General features: G+C 44.2%; 1 protein-coding gene across 3 annotated transcripts in view; it reads left to right on the forward strand.

The window, feature by feature from the left end:
* LOC139480096 (dedicator of cytokinesis protein 7-like) overlaps positions 1-13,442 on the forward strand; it is a 64,477-nt gene that overhangs the window by 30,787 nt on the left and 20,248 nt on the right. The window contains exons 28-31 of one of the 3 annotated variants that reach the window (XM_071263111.1): positions 498-807; positions 4,679-4,855; positions 11,401-11,685; positions 12,929-13,076. In XM_071263111.1, the coding sequence (XP_071119212.1) occupies positions 498-807; positions 4,679-4,855; positions 11,401-11,685; positions 12,929-13,076 (920 nt within the window). The remainder of the gene's footprint in view (positions 1-497; positions 808-4,678; positions 4,856-11,400; positions 11,686-12,928; positions 13,077-13,442) is intronic. The other 2 variants (XM_071263112.1, XM_071263113.1) reach the window with 2 other exon arrangements.

Genomic DNA, 13,442 nt, shown 5'->3' on the forward strand with positions numbered 1-13,442 from the left:
GAAAAAATCTAAGTAATATAAGTTTCCTGGGAAGTTTTTGTTACGTTTATTTAAGTGAAATTTCAGAATCAAGGTAATAAAGAAATGATGCTAAGACTGCTGTAGTTTGCTGATTGAGAAATATAACATTGACTTCCTTATTGTTTGAAAGAGCATTATAACATGAACTTCCTTATTGTTTGAAAGAGCATTATAACATGAACTTCCTTATTGTTTGAAAGAGCATTATAACATGAACTTCCCTACTGTTTGAAAGAGCATTATAACATGAACTTCCTTATTGTTTGAAAGAAAATTATAACATTGACTTCCTTATTGTTTGAAAGAGCATTATAACATGAACTTCCTTATTGTTTGAAAGAGCATTATAACATGAACTTCCCTACTGTTTGAAAGAGCATTATAACATGAACTTCCTTATTGTTTGAAAGAGCATTATAACATGAACTTCCTTATTGTTAGAAAGAGGATATACAAGAGTAATGTTTCCGTTGCAGCAACCCATCCATCCACCAGAGGGCCGTCAATGTTGTCCGCAACTTGCTGTATAATCACGATCTGGATGTCCGCTACACCAACCCTGAGGTGAAAGGTCGCCTTGCAGCCATGTACCTGCCACTGGTCGGTATTGTGATGGGGGCGCTGCCCCAGATGTACGACCCGAACGCAGAAGGTCGTAACAGAGAGTCCAGCAACTTCGATGAGGAGGGGGACAAGATCAGCAAGAAGCTGGCCCTTGCTATTGCTGGTGCGTCCTTCTGTGCCAGTGGAGAGGCACCCTATGACCCCAATGAACCTTCAACAAAGGTGAGATCAGTGCACAGGTGTCTCAAGTGACTTGAATGAACTTGTGGGAGAGTTTGGTTTTGCGCCACTTCGAACAGTAACAGTTGTATCATGGCATGTGAGCTTGATGCAGGTCTTAGAGGTTGGCACTTTGGTGAAACCCATGAGTAAGGGTATGGTCCTTACAAACCTAGAAACGTATGATCAGGGCAAAGCGGAACATGATCTTAGGTTTCTGTCATTCCTGAGGGATGCAACGCTACATGGCGTATTGAAGGGACAGCCAGGCAATCTGTGTCCACGAGTGACATCATGATTTATATCATATCCTGCATTACATATTTCATGTCAAAAACATGATGAGGAACTGTTCCCGAACAGGATCTGAAGTGCTCGCCCAAACACACACACCAACACATGACAAGATCAGCCAGCCTACATGTCACTTCAAGACACTTGTTGTGAGAGCCCACTATCAGGATTTCACAGTGTCTCATTCTACCTGGCGGATTTATCATTACTGGATTATATAGAACTGGTCATTTATTATAAGGTTTTGGGGAGCAGTGAAAGTGGTTATGGGACTGTAGTATCACATTTTGCTGACGCCACCACCACCACCATTCAACCCCACCCCACCACCCAACCCACCACACCCATTTTACGTAATACTTTTTCTCCTCCCATATTCATGTATCATTTTTCCATGACACCCCCACAGCCAGCCACCCCAGCCCCCCAACCCCCACACACACACCTGCCTTTAGTAAATGACCAATCCCCCAAAATATGTTCAAATTAATCATGTTATATTTTAAATCATTTAGTCATTTTTGCATGCCCCACCCCCATACCCTCCAAGGTCTGATACATTTTACCACTTCTGCTGTAATTTTTTCTTGACCCACCCACCACCACCCAGCACCCCAAGTCTTCCCTCCCAAATCTTGCTTTCTTTCCCCTGCTCCCTCCTGTCCACTATAGTAAATGACCAGTCCGTTACAGTTTGCCTCGTGTCTCTAGTTATAGCCTGCTCCCTCCTGTCCACTATAGTAAATGACCAGTCCCTTACAGTTTGCCTCGTGTCTCTTGTTATAGCCTGCTCTCTCCTGTCCACTATAGTAAATGACCAGTCCCTTACAGTTTGCCTCGTGTCTCTTGTCATAGCCTGCTCCCTCCTGTCCACTATAGTAAATGACCAGTCCCTTACAGTTTGCCTCGTGTGTCTTGCTATAGCCTGCTCCCCCCTGTCCACTATAGTAAATGACCAGTCCCTTACAGTTTGCCTCGTGTGTCTTGCTATAGCCTGCTCCCCCCTGTCCACTATAGTAAATGACCAGTCCCTTACAGTTTGCCTCGTGTGTCTTGCTATAGCCTGCTCCCCCCTGTCCACTATAGTAAATGACCAGTCCCTTACAGTTTGCCTAGTGTGTCTTGCTATAGCCTGCTCCCCCCTGTCCACTATAGTAAATGACCAGTCCCTTACAGTTTGCCTCGTGTCTCTTGCTATAGCCTGCTCCCTCCTGTCCACTATAGTAAATGACCAGTCCCTTACAGTTTGCCTCGTGTCTCTTGCTATAGCCTGCTCCCCCCTGTCCACTATAGTAAATGACCAGTCCCTTACAGTTTGCCTCGTGTCTCTTGTCATAGCCTGCTCCCTCCTGTCCACTATAGTAAATGACCAGTCCCTTACAGTTTGCCTCGTGTCTCTTGTTATAGCCTGCTCCCTCCTGTCCACTATAGTAAATGACCAGTCCCTTACAGTTTGCCTCGTGTCTCTTGTTATAGCCTGCTCCCTCCTGTCCACTATAGTAAATGACCAGTCCCTTACAGTTTGCCTCGTGTCTCTTGCTATAGCCTGCTCCCTCCTGTCCACTATAGTAAATGACCAGTCCCTTACAGTTTGCCTCGTGTCTCTTGTTATAGCCTGCTCCCTCCTGTCCACTATAGTAAATGACCAGTCCCTTACAGTTTGCCTCGTGTCTCTTGCTATAGCCTGCTCCCTCCTGTCCACTATAGTAAATGACCAGTCCCTTACAGTTTGCCTCGTGTCTCTTGTTATAGCCTGCTCCCTCCTGTCCACTATAGTAAATGACCAGTCCCTTACAGTTTGCCTCGTGTCTCTTGTCATAGCCTGCTCCCTCCTGTCCACTATAGTAAATGACCAGTCCCTTACAGTTTGCCTCGTGTCTCTTGCTATAGCCTGCTCCCTCCTGTCCACTATAGTAAATGACCAGTCCCTTACAGTTTGCCTCGTGTCTCTTGCTATAGCCTGCTCCCTCCTGTCCACTATAGTAAATGACCAGTCCCTTACAGTTTGCCTCGTGTCTCTTGTTATAGCCTGCTCTCTCCTGTCCACTATAGTAAATGACCAGTCCCTTACGGTTTGCCTCGTGTCTCTTGCTATAGCCTGCTCCCTCCTGTCCACTATAGTAAATGACCAGTCCCTTACAGTTTGCCTCGTGTCTCTTGTTATAGCCTGCTCTCTCCTGTCCACTATAGTAAATGACCAGTCCCTTACAGTTTGCCTCGTGTCTCTTATTATAGCCTGCTCCCTCCTGTCCACTATAGTAAATGACCAGTCCCTTACGGTTTGCCTCGTGTCTCTTGTTATAGCCTGCTCTCTCCTGTCCACTATAGTAAATGACCAGTCCCTTACAGTTTGCCTCGTGTCTCTTATTATAGCCTGCTCCCTCCTGTCCACTATAGTAAATGACCAGTCCCTTACGGTTTGCCTCGTGTCTCTTGTTATAGCCTGCTCTCTCCTGTCCACTATAGTAAATGACCAGTCCCTTACAGTTTGCCTCGTGTCTCTTGTTATAGCCTGCTCCCTCCTGTCCACTATAGTAAATGACCAGTCCCTTACAGTTTGCCTCGTGTCTCTTGCTATAGCCTGCTCCCTCCTGTCCACTATAGTAAATGACCAGTCCCTTACAGTTTGCCTCGTGTCTCTTGCTATAGCCTGCTCCCTCCTGTCCACTATAGTAAATGACCAGTCCCTTACAGTTTGCCTCGTGTCTCTTGCTATAGCCTGCTCCCTCCTGTCCACTATAGTAAATGACCAGTCCCTTACGGTTTGCCTCGTGTCTCTTGTTATAGCCTGCTCTCTCCTGTCCACTATAGTAAATGACCAGTCCCTTACAGTTTGCCTCGTGTCTCTTGTTATAGCCTGCTCCCTCCTGTCCACTATAGTAAATGACCAGTCCCTTACAGTTTGCCTCGTGTCTCTTGCTATAGCCTGCTCCCTCCTGTCCACTATAGTAAATGACCAGTCCCTTACAGTTTGCCTCGTGTCTCTTGCTATAGCCTGCTCCCTCCTGTCCACTATAGTAAATGACCAGTCCCTTACAGTTTGCCTCGTGTCTCTTGCTATAGCCTGCTCCCTCCTGTCCACTATAGTAAATGACCAGTCCCTTACAGTTTGCCTCGTGTCTCTTGCTATAGCCTGCTCCCTCCTGTCCACTATAGTAAATGACCAGTCCCTTACAGTTTGCCTCGTGTCTCTTGTTATAGCCTGCTCCCTCCTGTCCACTATAGTAAATGACCAGTCCCTTACGGTTTGCCTCGTGTCTCTTGTTATAGCCTGCTCCCTCCTGTCCACTATAGTAAATGACCAGTCCCTTACAGTTTGCCTCGTGTCTCTTGCTATAGCCTGCTCCCTCCTGTCCACTATAGTAAATGACCAGTCCCTTACAGTTTGCCTCGTGTCTCTTGTTATAGCCTGCTCCCTCCTGTCCACTATAGTAAATGACCAGTCCCTTACAGTTTGCCTCGTGTCTCTTGCTATAGCCTGCTCCCTCCTGTCCACTATAGTAAATGACCAGTCCCTTACAGTTTGCCTCGTGTCTCTTGCTATAGCCTGCTCACTACTCCATGTTTTACACTATTCCAGGTTCGGAAATGTCCGCTGAACATGGAAACCACACGGAACTTGCTGATCTGTTTCCTGTGGGTGTTGAAAAACGCAGAGCACTCCCTGTTGAAGCAGTGGTGGGGGGACCTGCCCATGGTGAAGCTCAACAAGCTGCTGGAGGTCGTCTACTTCTGCGTGTCCAACTTCGAGTACAAGGTTCTCACAACCCTAATCCTCACTACAGGGCACCTGCTGCCCTTTGTTTAACTGCTCATATCCATTATATCATCCTGGTTCTGTAAGTCATGAAATTAAAGCCATGAAAACATATATAGGCCTGAGACCTAATAACAATACATTATGAATGTAATGAGAACTTTTTTGATCTTATGTTTATTTAAAAAATATATCTTTGAGATACACTCCTTTTTCCAAAATAATTCTACACATCATTAGACTGAAAATGATTTCATAAAATGTCCTGCTTGCGTTTATTTCATGATTTGCAGTATCTTGGGTATAATATAGCTATTGATCTCGAACATTTTATCAGTATTAAGAAATGACACATTCAGATTGATCATCAGAAAATTTCAATAGCTAGATGTTGATCTTAATTGCGTGATTAAATTTTGTTTATGAAAACTAGCTTTAATTCTGAGAATAACATTTAAGAATTCTACTTAATCTTAATCTGTTTCGTTTATGTTCATAAATTAAATCTTTGTTTGATATGTAACAACAGTAACCTTTATGAGAGTTTGTTAATAACAGTAACCGTGGTAACATGTTCTATGTTCATCATATAACTGCATCATCAAGTGTTTCAACTCAAGGAGTGTACTGTAAGCATGTCCACTAATATAACCTGACCATCAGCAAATAATACCCACAAACTCTTAATATCCATCCCTTAGCACCCGTAGTGTTGATAGTAGCAAGGCAACTTAGTGATAAGCAGGCTCCGTCCACACATCTGTCTTAGTGCTGGGTCTGTGTGACTCCCATAATATAACTTAGATATCTGTAGCATTAGTGCTAAGATGCTTTATGGAATGGCTCTGAGTGTCACTTGTATATTCTCCCGAGTGTCGTAGTCTTGCAACAGCTGCCACAGCTAAAAGATGGACTATTTATCAAGTCTGTATACTGTTTAGGTTTTAGAATATTTGTCCAGGGAACCATGTTTGTTCAGATCCTTTTAATCAGGAAACCTTGCATCCTGAATAGTGTGTTTTGGAATGTCTATTTATGTTTACAGTAATATTCTGCTACCTCAAAGTGACTATTAGTATACATGATGTTCACTAATTTGAAACTGAGTCTTTGAGAACTGTTGAACCTGGAGGTAGGTGTTGTGATGAGTAGAGCCAGAGTTGGTTTAAGCACTTTATGCACTGAAGTGGGGGTTCATGAAGCTTTAGCATTTCTGCGCTTTAAAGACTAGTAGGGCTAGTGAAGTAAAGACTAGTGCGACAGCTGAAGCAGCGGGTCTAAAAACTACCTGCTCTTTAAAGACTAGTAGGGCTAGTGAAGTAAAGACTAGTGCGACAGCTGAAGCAGCGGGTCTAAAAACTACCTGCTCTTTAAAGACTAGTAGGGCTAGTGAAGTAGAGACTAGTGCGACAGCTGAAGCAGCGGGTCTAAAAACTACCTGCTCTTTAAAGACTAGTAGGGCTAGTGAAGTAAAGACTAGTGCGACAGCTGAAGCAGCGGGTCTAAAAACTACCTGCTCTTTAAAGACTAGTAGGGCTAGTGAAGTAAAGACTAGTGCGACAGCTGAAGCAGCGGGTCTAAAAACTACCTGCTCTTTAAAGACTAGTAGGGCTAGTAAAGCAAAGACGTGCTACAGCTGTAGTAGCAGCAGGGCTAAAAACTACCTGCTCTTTAAAGACTAGTAGGGCTAGTGAAGTAAAGACTAGTGCGACAGCTGAAGCAGCGGGTCTAAAAACTACCTGCTCTTTAAAGACTAGTAGGGCTAGTGAAGTAAAGACTAGTGCGACAGCTGAAGCAGCGGGTCTAAAAACTACCTGCTCTTTAAAGACTAGTAGGGCTAGTGAAGTAAAGACGTGCTACAGCTGAAGCAGCAGGACTAAAAACTACCTGCTCTTTAAAGACTAGTAGGGCTAGTGAAGTAAAGACTAGTGCTACAGCTGAAGCAGCAGGACTAAAAACTACCTGATCTTTAAAGACTAGTAGGGCTAGTGAAGCAAAGACTAGTGCTACAGCTGAAGCAGCGGGTCCAAAAACTACCTGCTCTTTAAAGACTAGTAGGGCTAGTGAAGTAAAGACTAGTGCTACAGCTGTAGCAGCGGGTCTAAAAACTACCTGCTCTTTAACGACTAGTAGGGCTAGTGAAGCAAAGACTAGTGCTACAGCTGAAGCAGCGGGTCCAAAAACTACCTGCTCTTTAAAGACTAGTAGGGCTAGTGAAGTAAAGACTAGTGCTACAGCTGTAGCAGCGGGTCTAAAAACTACCTGCTCTTTAACGACTAGTAGGGCTAGTAAAGCAAAGACTAGTGCTACAGCTGTAGCAGCAATGCTAAGAACAGTAGCAGCCTCAGTGTAAGATACAGTACAGAGACATGCAGGGGGTGTCCATCTAATATCATGGATGATGGCTGTTCTATGTCTGTTTTGCTGGACACATTCAGGCATATGGGTTTAGCCTGCTTTTCTAGACCTTGTGACTCATTCAGATAGATAATTCTCAAATCATTGCTGTCAGTAAGTTGCTTTGTGTTCTGCAATAAAACCATTAATAAGCATCATTCATTGATTCAAAGCATTGTCTCACCCTGACTGTGATCATGTGACCGGAATCAGGAATACCGCCTTTTCTGTTGGGTCAGGAATCAGTGCATTGCAGTCCACAGCAGTGGCTTGAGGTGTTGCTTCGAGATAGAATAGAACTGTTTACTTGTATATGAAAAAGATATGCTATCTTATATGAACATTAATCATCCGTAGCGTGGTTCATGTAGAAATTACCTGTACAATAGATTTACATCTTCCTGGGTATATTTTGGTTCTCCAATCTTTTTCTCCGCTTTTCGAATAGAGGATGACAACATACATGTAAGAACTTGTGTGTTTTACTTTTTAGTTGTAACTACCAGCATGTTAAGATTTAAGAGGTCAACATTATCACAGTTCATGCGGAGATACAATTGTCTCGGTGCATCGTATAACCTGTCACCTGTTAGGAGTTACCTCCCTTTCCACCCTGTTGAGTTTGAGTGTTTGGTTACCAAGTTTCCAACTAACATACCTTAAGATGATAATGGTTACTTCTCTCAAATATTCTCAAGCATCCTTTAGCGTTAGTGATGCAGTAACATGTTAATAATTGTATGAAGAATTTAATGTAACAGTAGTCTTCTGAAATTAAAACCACACAGTGAGAAGTACTTTGGCAAATAGCCTGGGTTGACAGGATTACTGGACGTACTGTATATATTTTGTTGATTATCATACTGGTGTCACACAAACACAAAAGACTTTTTCAGTACCTAGCATGTCCTGTTGGCCAAAAAGGAATCTTCAAAGATAGTATTTGTTAGATATATGTGTCATTTGCATCATGTTTATATTGATCAATCATTAGATAAATCCATTTATTACATAGACCTCGTGGAGATCAGGTCCCTAGCTACTTATGCTTGTCTCCCCTTGGGGAATCAGGGTTAGAATAGGTCCCCAGCAACCTATGCTTGTCTCCCCATAGGGATTCCTGGTTAGAATAGGTCCTTAGCAACTAATGCTTGTCTCCCCGTGGGGAATCAGGGTTAGAATAGGTCCCCAGCAACCTATGCTTGTCTCCCCATGGGGAATCCAGGATAGAATAGGTCCCCAGCAACCTATGCTTGTCTCCCCATGGGGATTCCGGGATAGAATAGGTCCCCAGCAACCTATGCTTGTCTCCCTTTGGGGAATCAGGGTTACAATAGGTCCCCAGCAACCTATGCTTGTCTCCCCATAGGGATTCCTGGTTAGAATAGGTCCTTAGCAACTTATGCTTGTCTCCCCGTGGGGAATCCGGTTAGAATAGGTCCCCAACAACCTATGCTTGTCTCCTGTTGGAAATCAGGGGGCACGGGTGGCCTAGTTGTCTAAGGCGCTGCGGTTCGCTGTACAGAGTTGCATCCCTTGGGCAAGCCAGAAACCTATGATTGTGGGTTTGAATCCCTGTTCGCCCCAATTATGTTTCTAGGTTTGTCAGCACCATACCAGTGCTCGGGGGTTTCACCGAAGTGGTAAACGTTTGAGACCTGCATCACTTCGGGCTTTCCTCCCACTTTAAGCTGACATGCCGTGATATAACTGGAATACTGTTATAAGCGGCATTAAACCCAACTCACTCACTCACTGTGGGGATTCCGTGTTAGAATAGGTCCCCGGCAACCTACACTGGTCTCCCCTTTGGGATTCCGTGTTAGTATAGGTCCCCAGCAACCTATGCTTGTCTCCCCGTGGGGATTCCGTGTTAGTATAGGTCCCCAGCAACCTACACTGGTCTCCCTGTGGGGATTCCGTGTTAGAATAGGTCCCCAGCAACCTACACTGGTCTCCCTGTGGGGATTCCGGGATAGAATAGGTCCCCAGCAACCTACACTGGTCTCCCTGTGGGGATTCTGTGTTAGAATAGGTCCCCAGCAACCTACACTGGTCTCCCCTTTGGGATTCCGTGTTAGTATAGGTCCCCAGCAACCTATGCTTGTCTCCCCGTGGGGATTCCGGGATAGAATAGGTCCCCAGCAACCTACACTGGTCTCCCCTTTGGGATTCTGTGTTAGTATAGGTCCCCAGCAACCTATGCTTGTCGTGAGGGGCGATTTAATGGATCAGGAGGTTGATTTTATATTAATCCACCCCGACGGTGTGAATTGTTGCTCATTATACCAATCACTAGATTGTCAGGACAAGACTAAAATATTTACCTGGATTTTTTCATCGAAAAAAATAAGACCTAGAGTTAAAGGCGTATATAAGCAGCAAATTGACCTGAGAGTGAAGGTGTTAGACAACCCTTGGAGCTTGTGTACTGAATGCCCATCACAGAGAGGAGTAGTGCTGTCACGTAGTTGTATGTCAACCCCCTAGTGTAATAGCATGAAGTCTACAAGTTGTGTGCCCGGCCTCTACCCCTGTACCTGTTGGGTGCATCGGCTATGACGTCGGCTGTCCCCGATGACGTCCTCACTGCTAGGTGTGGGTGTGGTCAGCTGAGTGTGGAGTGGGTCTATCTTGGTCATCTCTCATCTGCCATCACTGCCTGCTGTAACCCTGTGCCTTCTGTAGTGGACATTACGGCTTAGTAGCACGTGTATTCTTGTAGTGGATGAAGATGCTGAAGTATTTCGTCTGTAGCCTCTTTCCTGATTGTGAAGAAGTTTTTCAGTACCTAAACAATGTCGTGGTTCCGTTACATGTCTGGCGTTTTGGTGCAACATCACACAATACTACGTTATATCTTCCATTTTGTCTTGCTTGATTTTCTTTTTGAAAACATGTAAATAAACTAATATCTGACTAGTGTTTTATTAATTTCCTGTCATGGAACCATGACATAGTTTGTTTGACTAATGGCAGTTCTATGGCCAAGCCAATACAGATTTGTACATTAAGACTATTTCGTGTTTCTGATGGTCATTTTGTTACCTCGTAAATGTAATTGAGAACAGTATAAATTAGTTTTGGAGTACTGTTTCTTTCAGTGTTGTCAAAACATTAATTCTGACATTTTTACTTCAAGAAAAACACTGTCAGTGGCAAATTTTCACAATTTTCACAATGGAATTTATTCCTTGAGGCAACAGACCTATGTGTGCTATTCATTTCTATATATTCACCTGTGTAATAATATCTTTCTTTGTGTGTATTTCCTCTCGTCTGTATTGGTGATGGGGATTTACCTTAACCTTTTTAGTTGACATAAATCTTTTCGGAAAACAAAATTACAAGACTCAATTTTTTTATCTTTTCTACAATTTTGTTTATTTTCATATCTCTATTGATAACATTTGATTAGTATTTTCACATTACGCTTGATTAACTTTTATTGTTGTGTTCAGTATGTGCTTTTGTTAAAAGTGAACAAATGTTTTTTAACATTTTTGGAACGTTTCATGTTTGCATTTGTTATACTAATGTTTGTTTTGCATGCATCTAATGGTATGTGGCTTTCGGGGACCAGCAAGCCTTGATGTGAACAGAGCTTTTGTCGCTTGCTGTAACCAATACGAACCCATACCATCCGCTGTTAGAGTCAGCGTTGTGGTGACAGCGAGGGTGGTGGACCAAGTCTGCTGTGTGGTGTGGTGCATGGAGTCAGCTTCAGAGAGGGGATGCTTGCATGGGGTGACTGTCGAACACTCACCACCACTCTTCGTCATCCACCCCTGGAGCCTCAACTTAAAAAACAGATTTGCCTAAAAATCTCAAGCCACCCTGGAATAACCCTAGCCCTGAGACCGATCTTTTGAAGCAGTTATTTGATTGTAGTCATGAAGATGTATATGATGGGGAAATCCAGATTGGTTGCCATGACGACCGGGATGAGGCGGGTGATGGTGACTGTTCCGTACGTCAGTCCACCTGATGCAGACATCCCTGTGTTTGTGCATGTCTGATGAGATGAGCTAACCCCAGCATGACCCACGAGAGCCCTGCTTCTGGCTGTTCATCGCTACTGGAGGAAACGTTCACATGTTCTGTCCTTTCTAGCTTGCCTGTGCTCACTGTCCAGTGTTGTATTGTAGGCCAAATGGGCAATCATCAACTTTGACCTTCTGACACAATTACGACTATTGCGTCCGAACTTGTCGTCGTCGGAAGAAACCTTGGAAGATTGGGGCAGCGGCAGTAACGGTGGTGATAGCCCCCCTCACTCTCAGCGGCCTAAAAGCCACACCCTGCCCAAATCTCAATCACTCCACGAGCAGCTTTGGGAGGGAATTCAAAGAAAGTCGCAGGATTTTATTCGGGGCACGGGGACTCTGCTTAATCGCAGCTTCTCCCGAGATGATCCCACAGGGCAGGTACAGGTCCGTAACCATGGCAACAACATGCACCTAACTTGCCCAATTTGAATTACTTTAAGTAGGAAGCGTGACAGATGTGCAGGAACAAGGACATACTTGTGGTTAGATCTGTGAGCTAGATCTTGAAGCTAGATGATTGTGAAGGATGTCAGTATATCAGTATTTGTGAGTAAGTGTTAGCCCCTGAAATGCTCTTACCATACAATCCTCAAAATGTCTTTGATGTTTGTGATTTGTTTATAACATATTGTTTATATCCGATAACATACCAACATAATCTATATCAGTGTCTGAACTTAAGAATGAAGTCAGGCTAAAAATCAAAGTTTTAGGGGGGTCCAAAATTTCAGATGCTGCAGAAGAAAACCTTGTGGAAAAAACCTCAGAATGTCTAAGTATATGTTAGTAACTCCTCAAGGGGTTGATCCTTACTCACAAATGTTGATGATTAATAAGAAAATCATTTGTTATCAGAAGTTACCAGTTGTGTTTTCCTGTTTTTACCATAGTCATTAGTTGGAGTTTCCTTTTTAACCTGTGATTCTGTCTAGAGGAACTTGATGTACATTTATTTGAGTTGTGATTTGTTTAGATTATGTAACTCTTAAATTTGATGATTTGATTTCCAAACGTTATACTCATTATACTAGAGGAAACTGACACGCATGATGCCAGTATGTCCCCACCCATGTACGCCCACAACCATAGGGCTAACACACTGGGATGCATAGGAGGGCCTGGAGCCCATTAGTAATAATTGCGAGCACTGGGCATGGGGCATGTCGAGACTGACTCACTCTGTCCACTGGCTGGCCACCCACGCCCACAGGCACCAGGACGAGGTGAGGTGTGGTAAGAGGAGGGACAAGTTATATGGTCATTCATAGAATACTGTTGGTTGGAGGACAGAGCCACAATATATTATTCATTACATTTTTATATTGAAATGGGGTGTGAGATTCCAATGTAAGTGTTTTAAGTTATTTGGGCATGTGATGAATGACTTAAGTTAGAAATAAATATTCCTGGACAGGTTTTGAAGTATGACAGGTGTGATGTCTCATAATTAATTTATTATGGCCTAATATGGTATATGGAGAGTAGGAAAATGACTTCTGGTGAAGGACGAACTGATGGCTGGGGTATCACTGGATACTCCTGTTGATAAGGGTATGGGGAGATGTCTTTAGTCCTGTTTACAGCAGCCATGTCGTCAGCCTCCTTACTCTGTGCATGTGTGTGACAGGGTAAAAAGATGCTGGCACAGTACTCACAGCAGACACTGAAGCGGAGCACAGATATGAAGTCACGCTTGGAGGAAGCCATCTTGGGCACCGGAAATGCTCGCACGGAGATGATGATGCGGCGACGTGGGACAGCAGGCAGTCTGTCTGGTGAGTTGAGGCGGTCTGTCTGGTGAGTTAAGGCAGTCTGTCTGGTGAGTTGAGGCCGTCTGTCTGGTGAGTTAAGGCAGTCTGTCTGGTGAGTTGAGGTGGTCTGCCTGGTGAGTTGAGACAGTCTGTCTGGTGAGTTGAGGTGGTCTGGTGAGTTGAGGCAGTCTGTCTGGTGAGTTGAGGTGGTCTCTCTGGTGAGTTGAGGCAGTCTGTCTGGTGAGTTGAGGCAGTCTGTCTGGTGAGTTGAGGTGGTCTGCCTGGTGAGTTGAGACGGTCTGTCTGGTGAGTTGAGGTGGTCTGGTGAGTTGAGGCAGTCTGTCTGGTGAGTTGAGGCAGTCTGTCTGGTGAGTTGAGGTGGTCTGGTGA

This window comes from Haliotis cracherodii, unplaced genomic scaffold (genome assembly GCF_022045235.1).
Source record: "Haliotis cracherodii isolate W230 unplaced genomic scaffold, xgHalCrac1.p SCAF_4, whole genome shotgun sequence".
NCBI lineage: Eukaryota > Metazoa > Mollusca > Gastropoda > Lepetellida > Haliotidae > Haliotis > Haliotis cracherodii.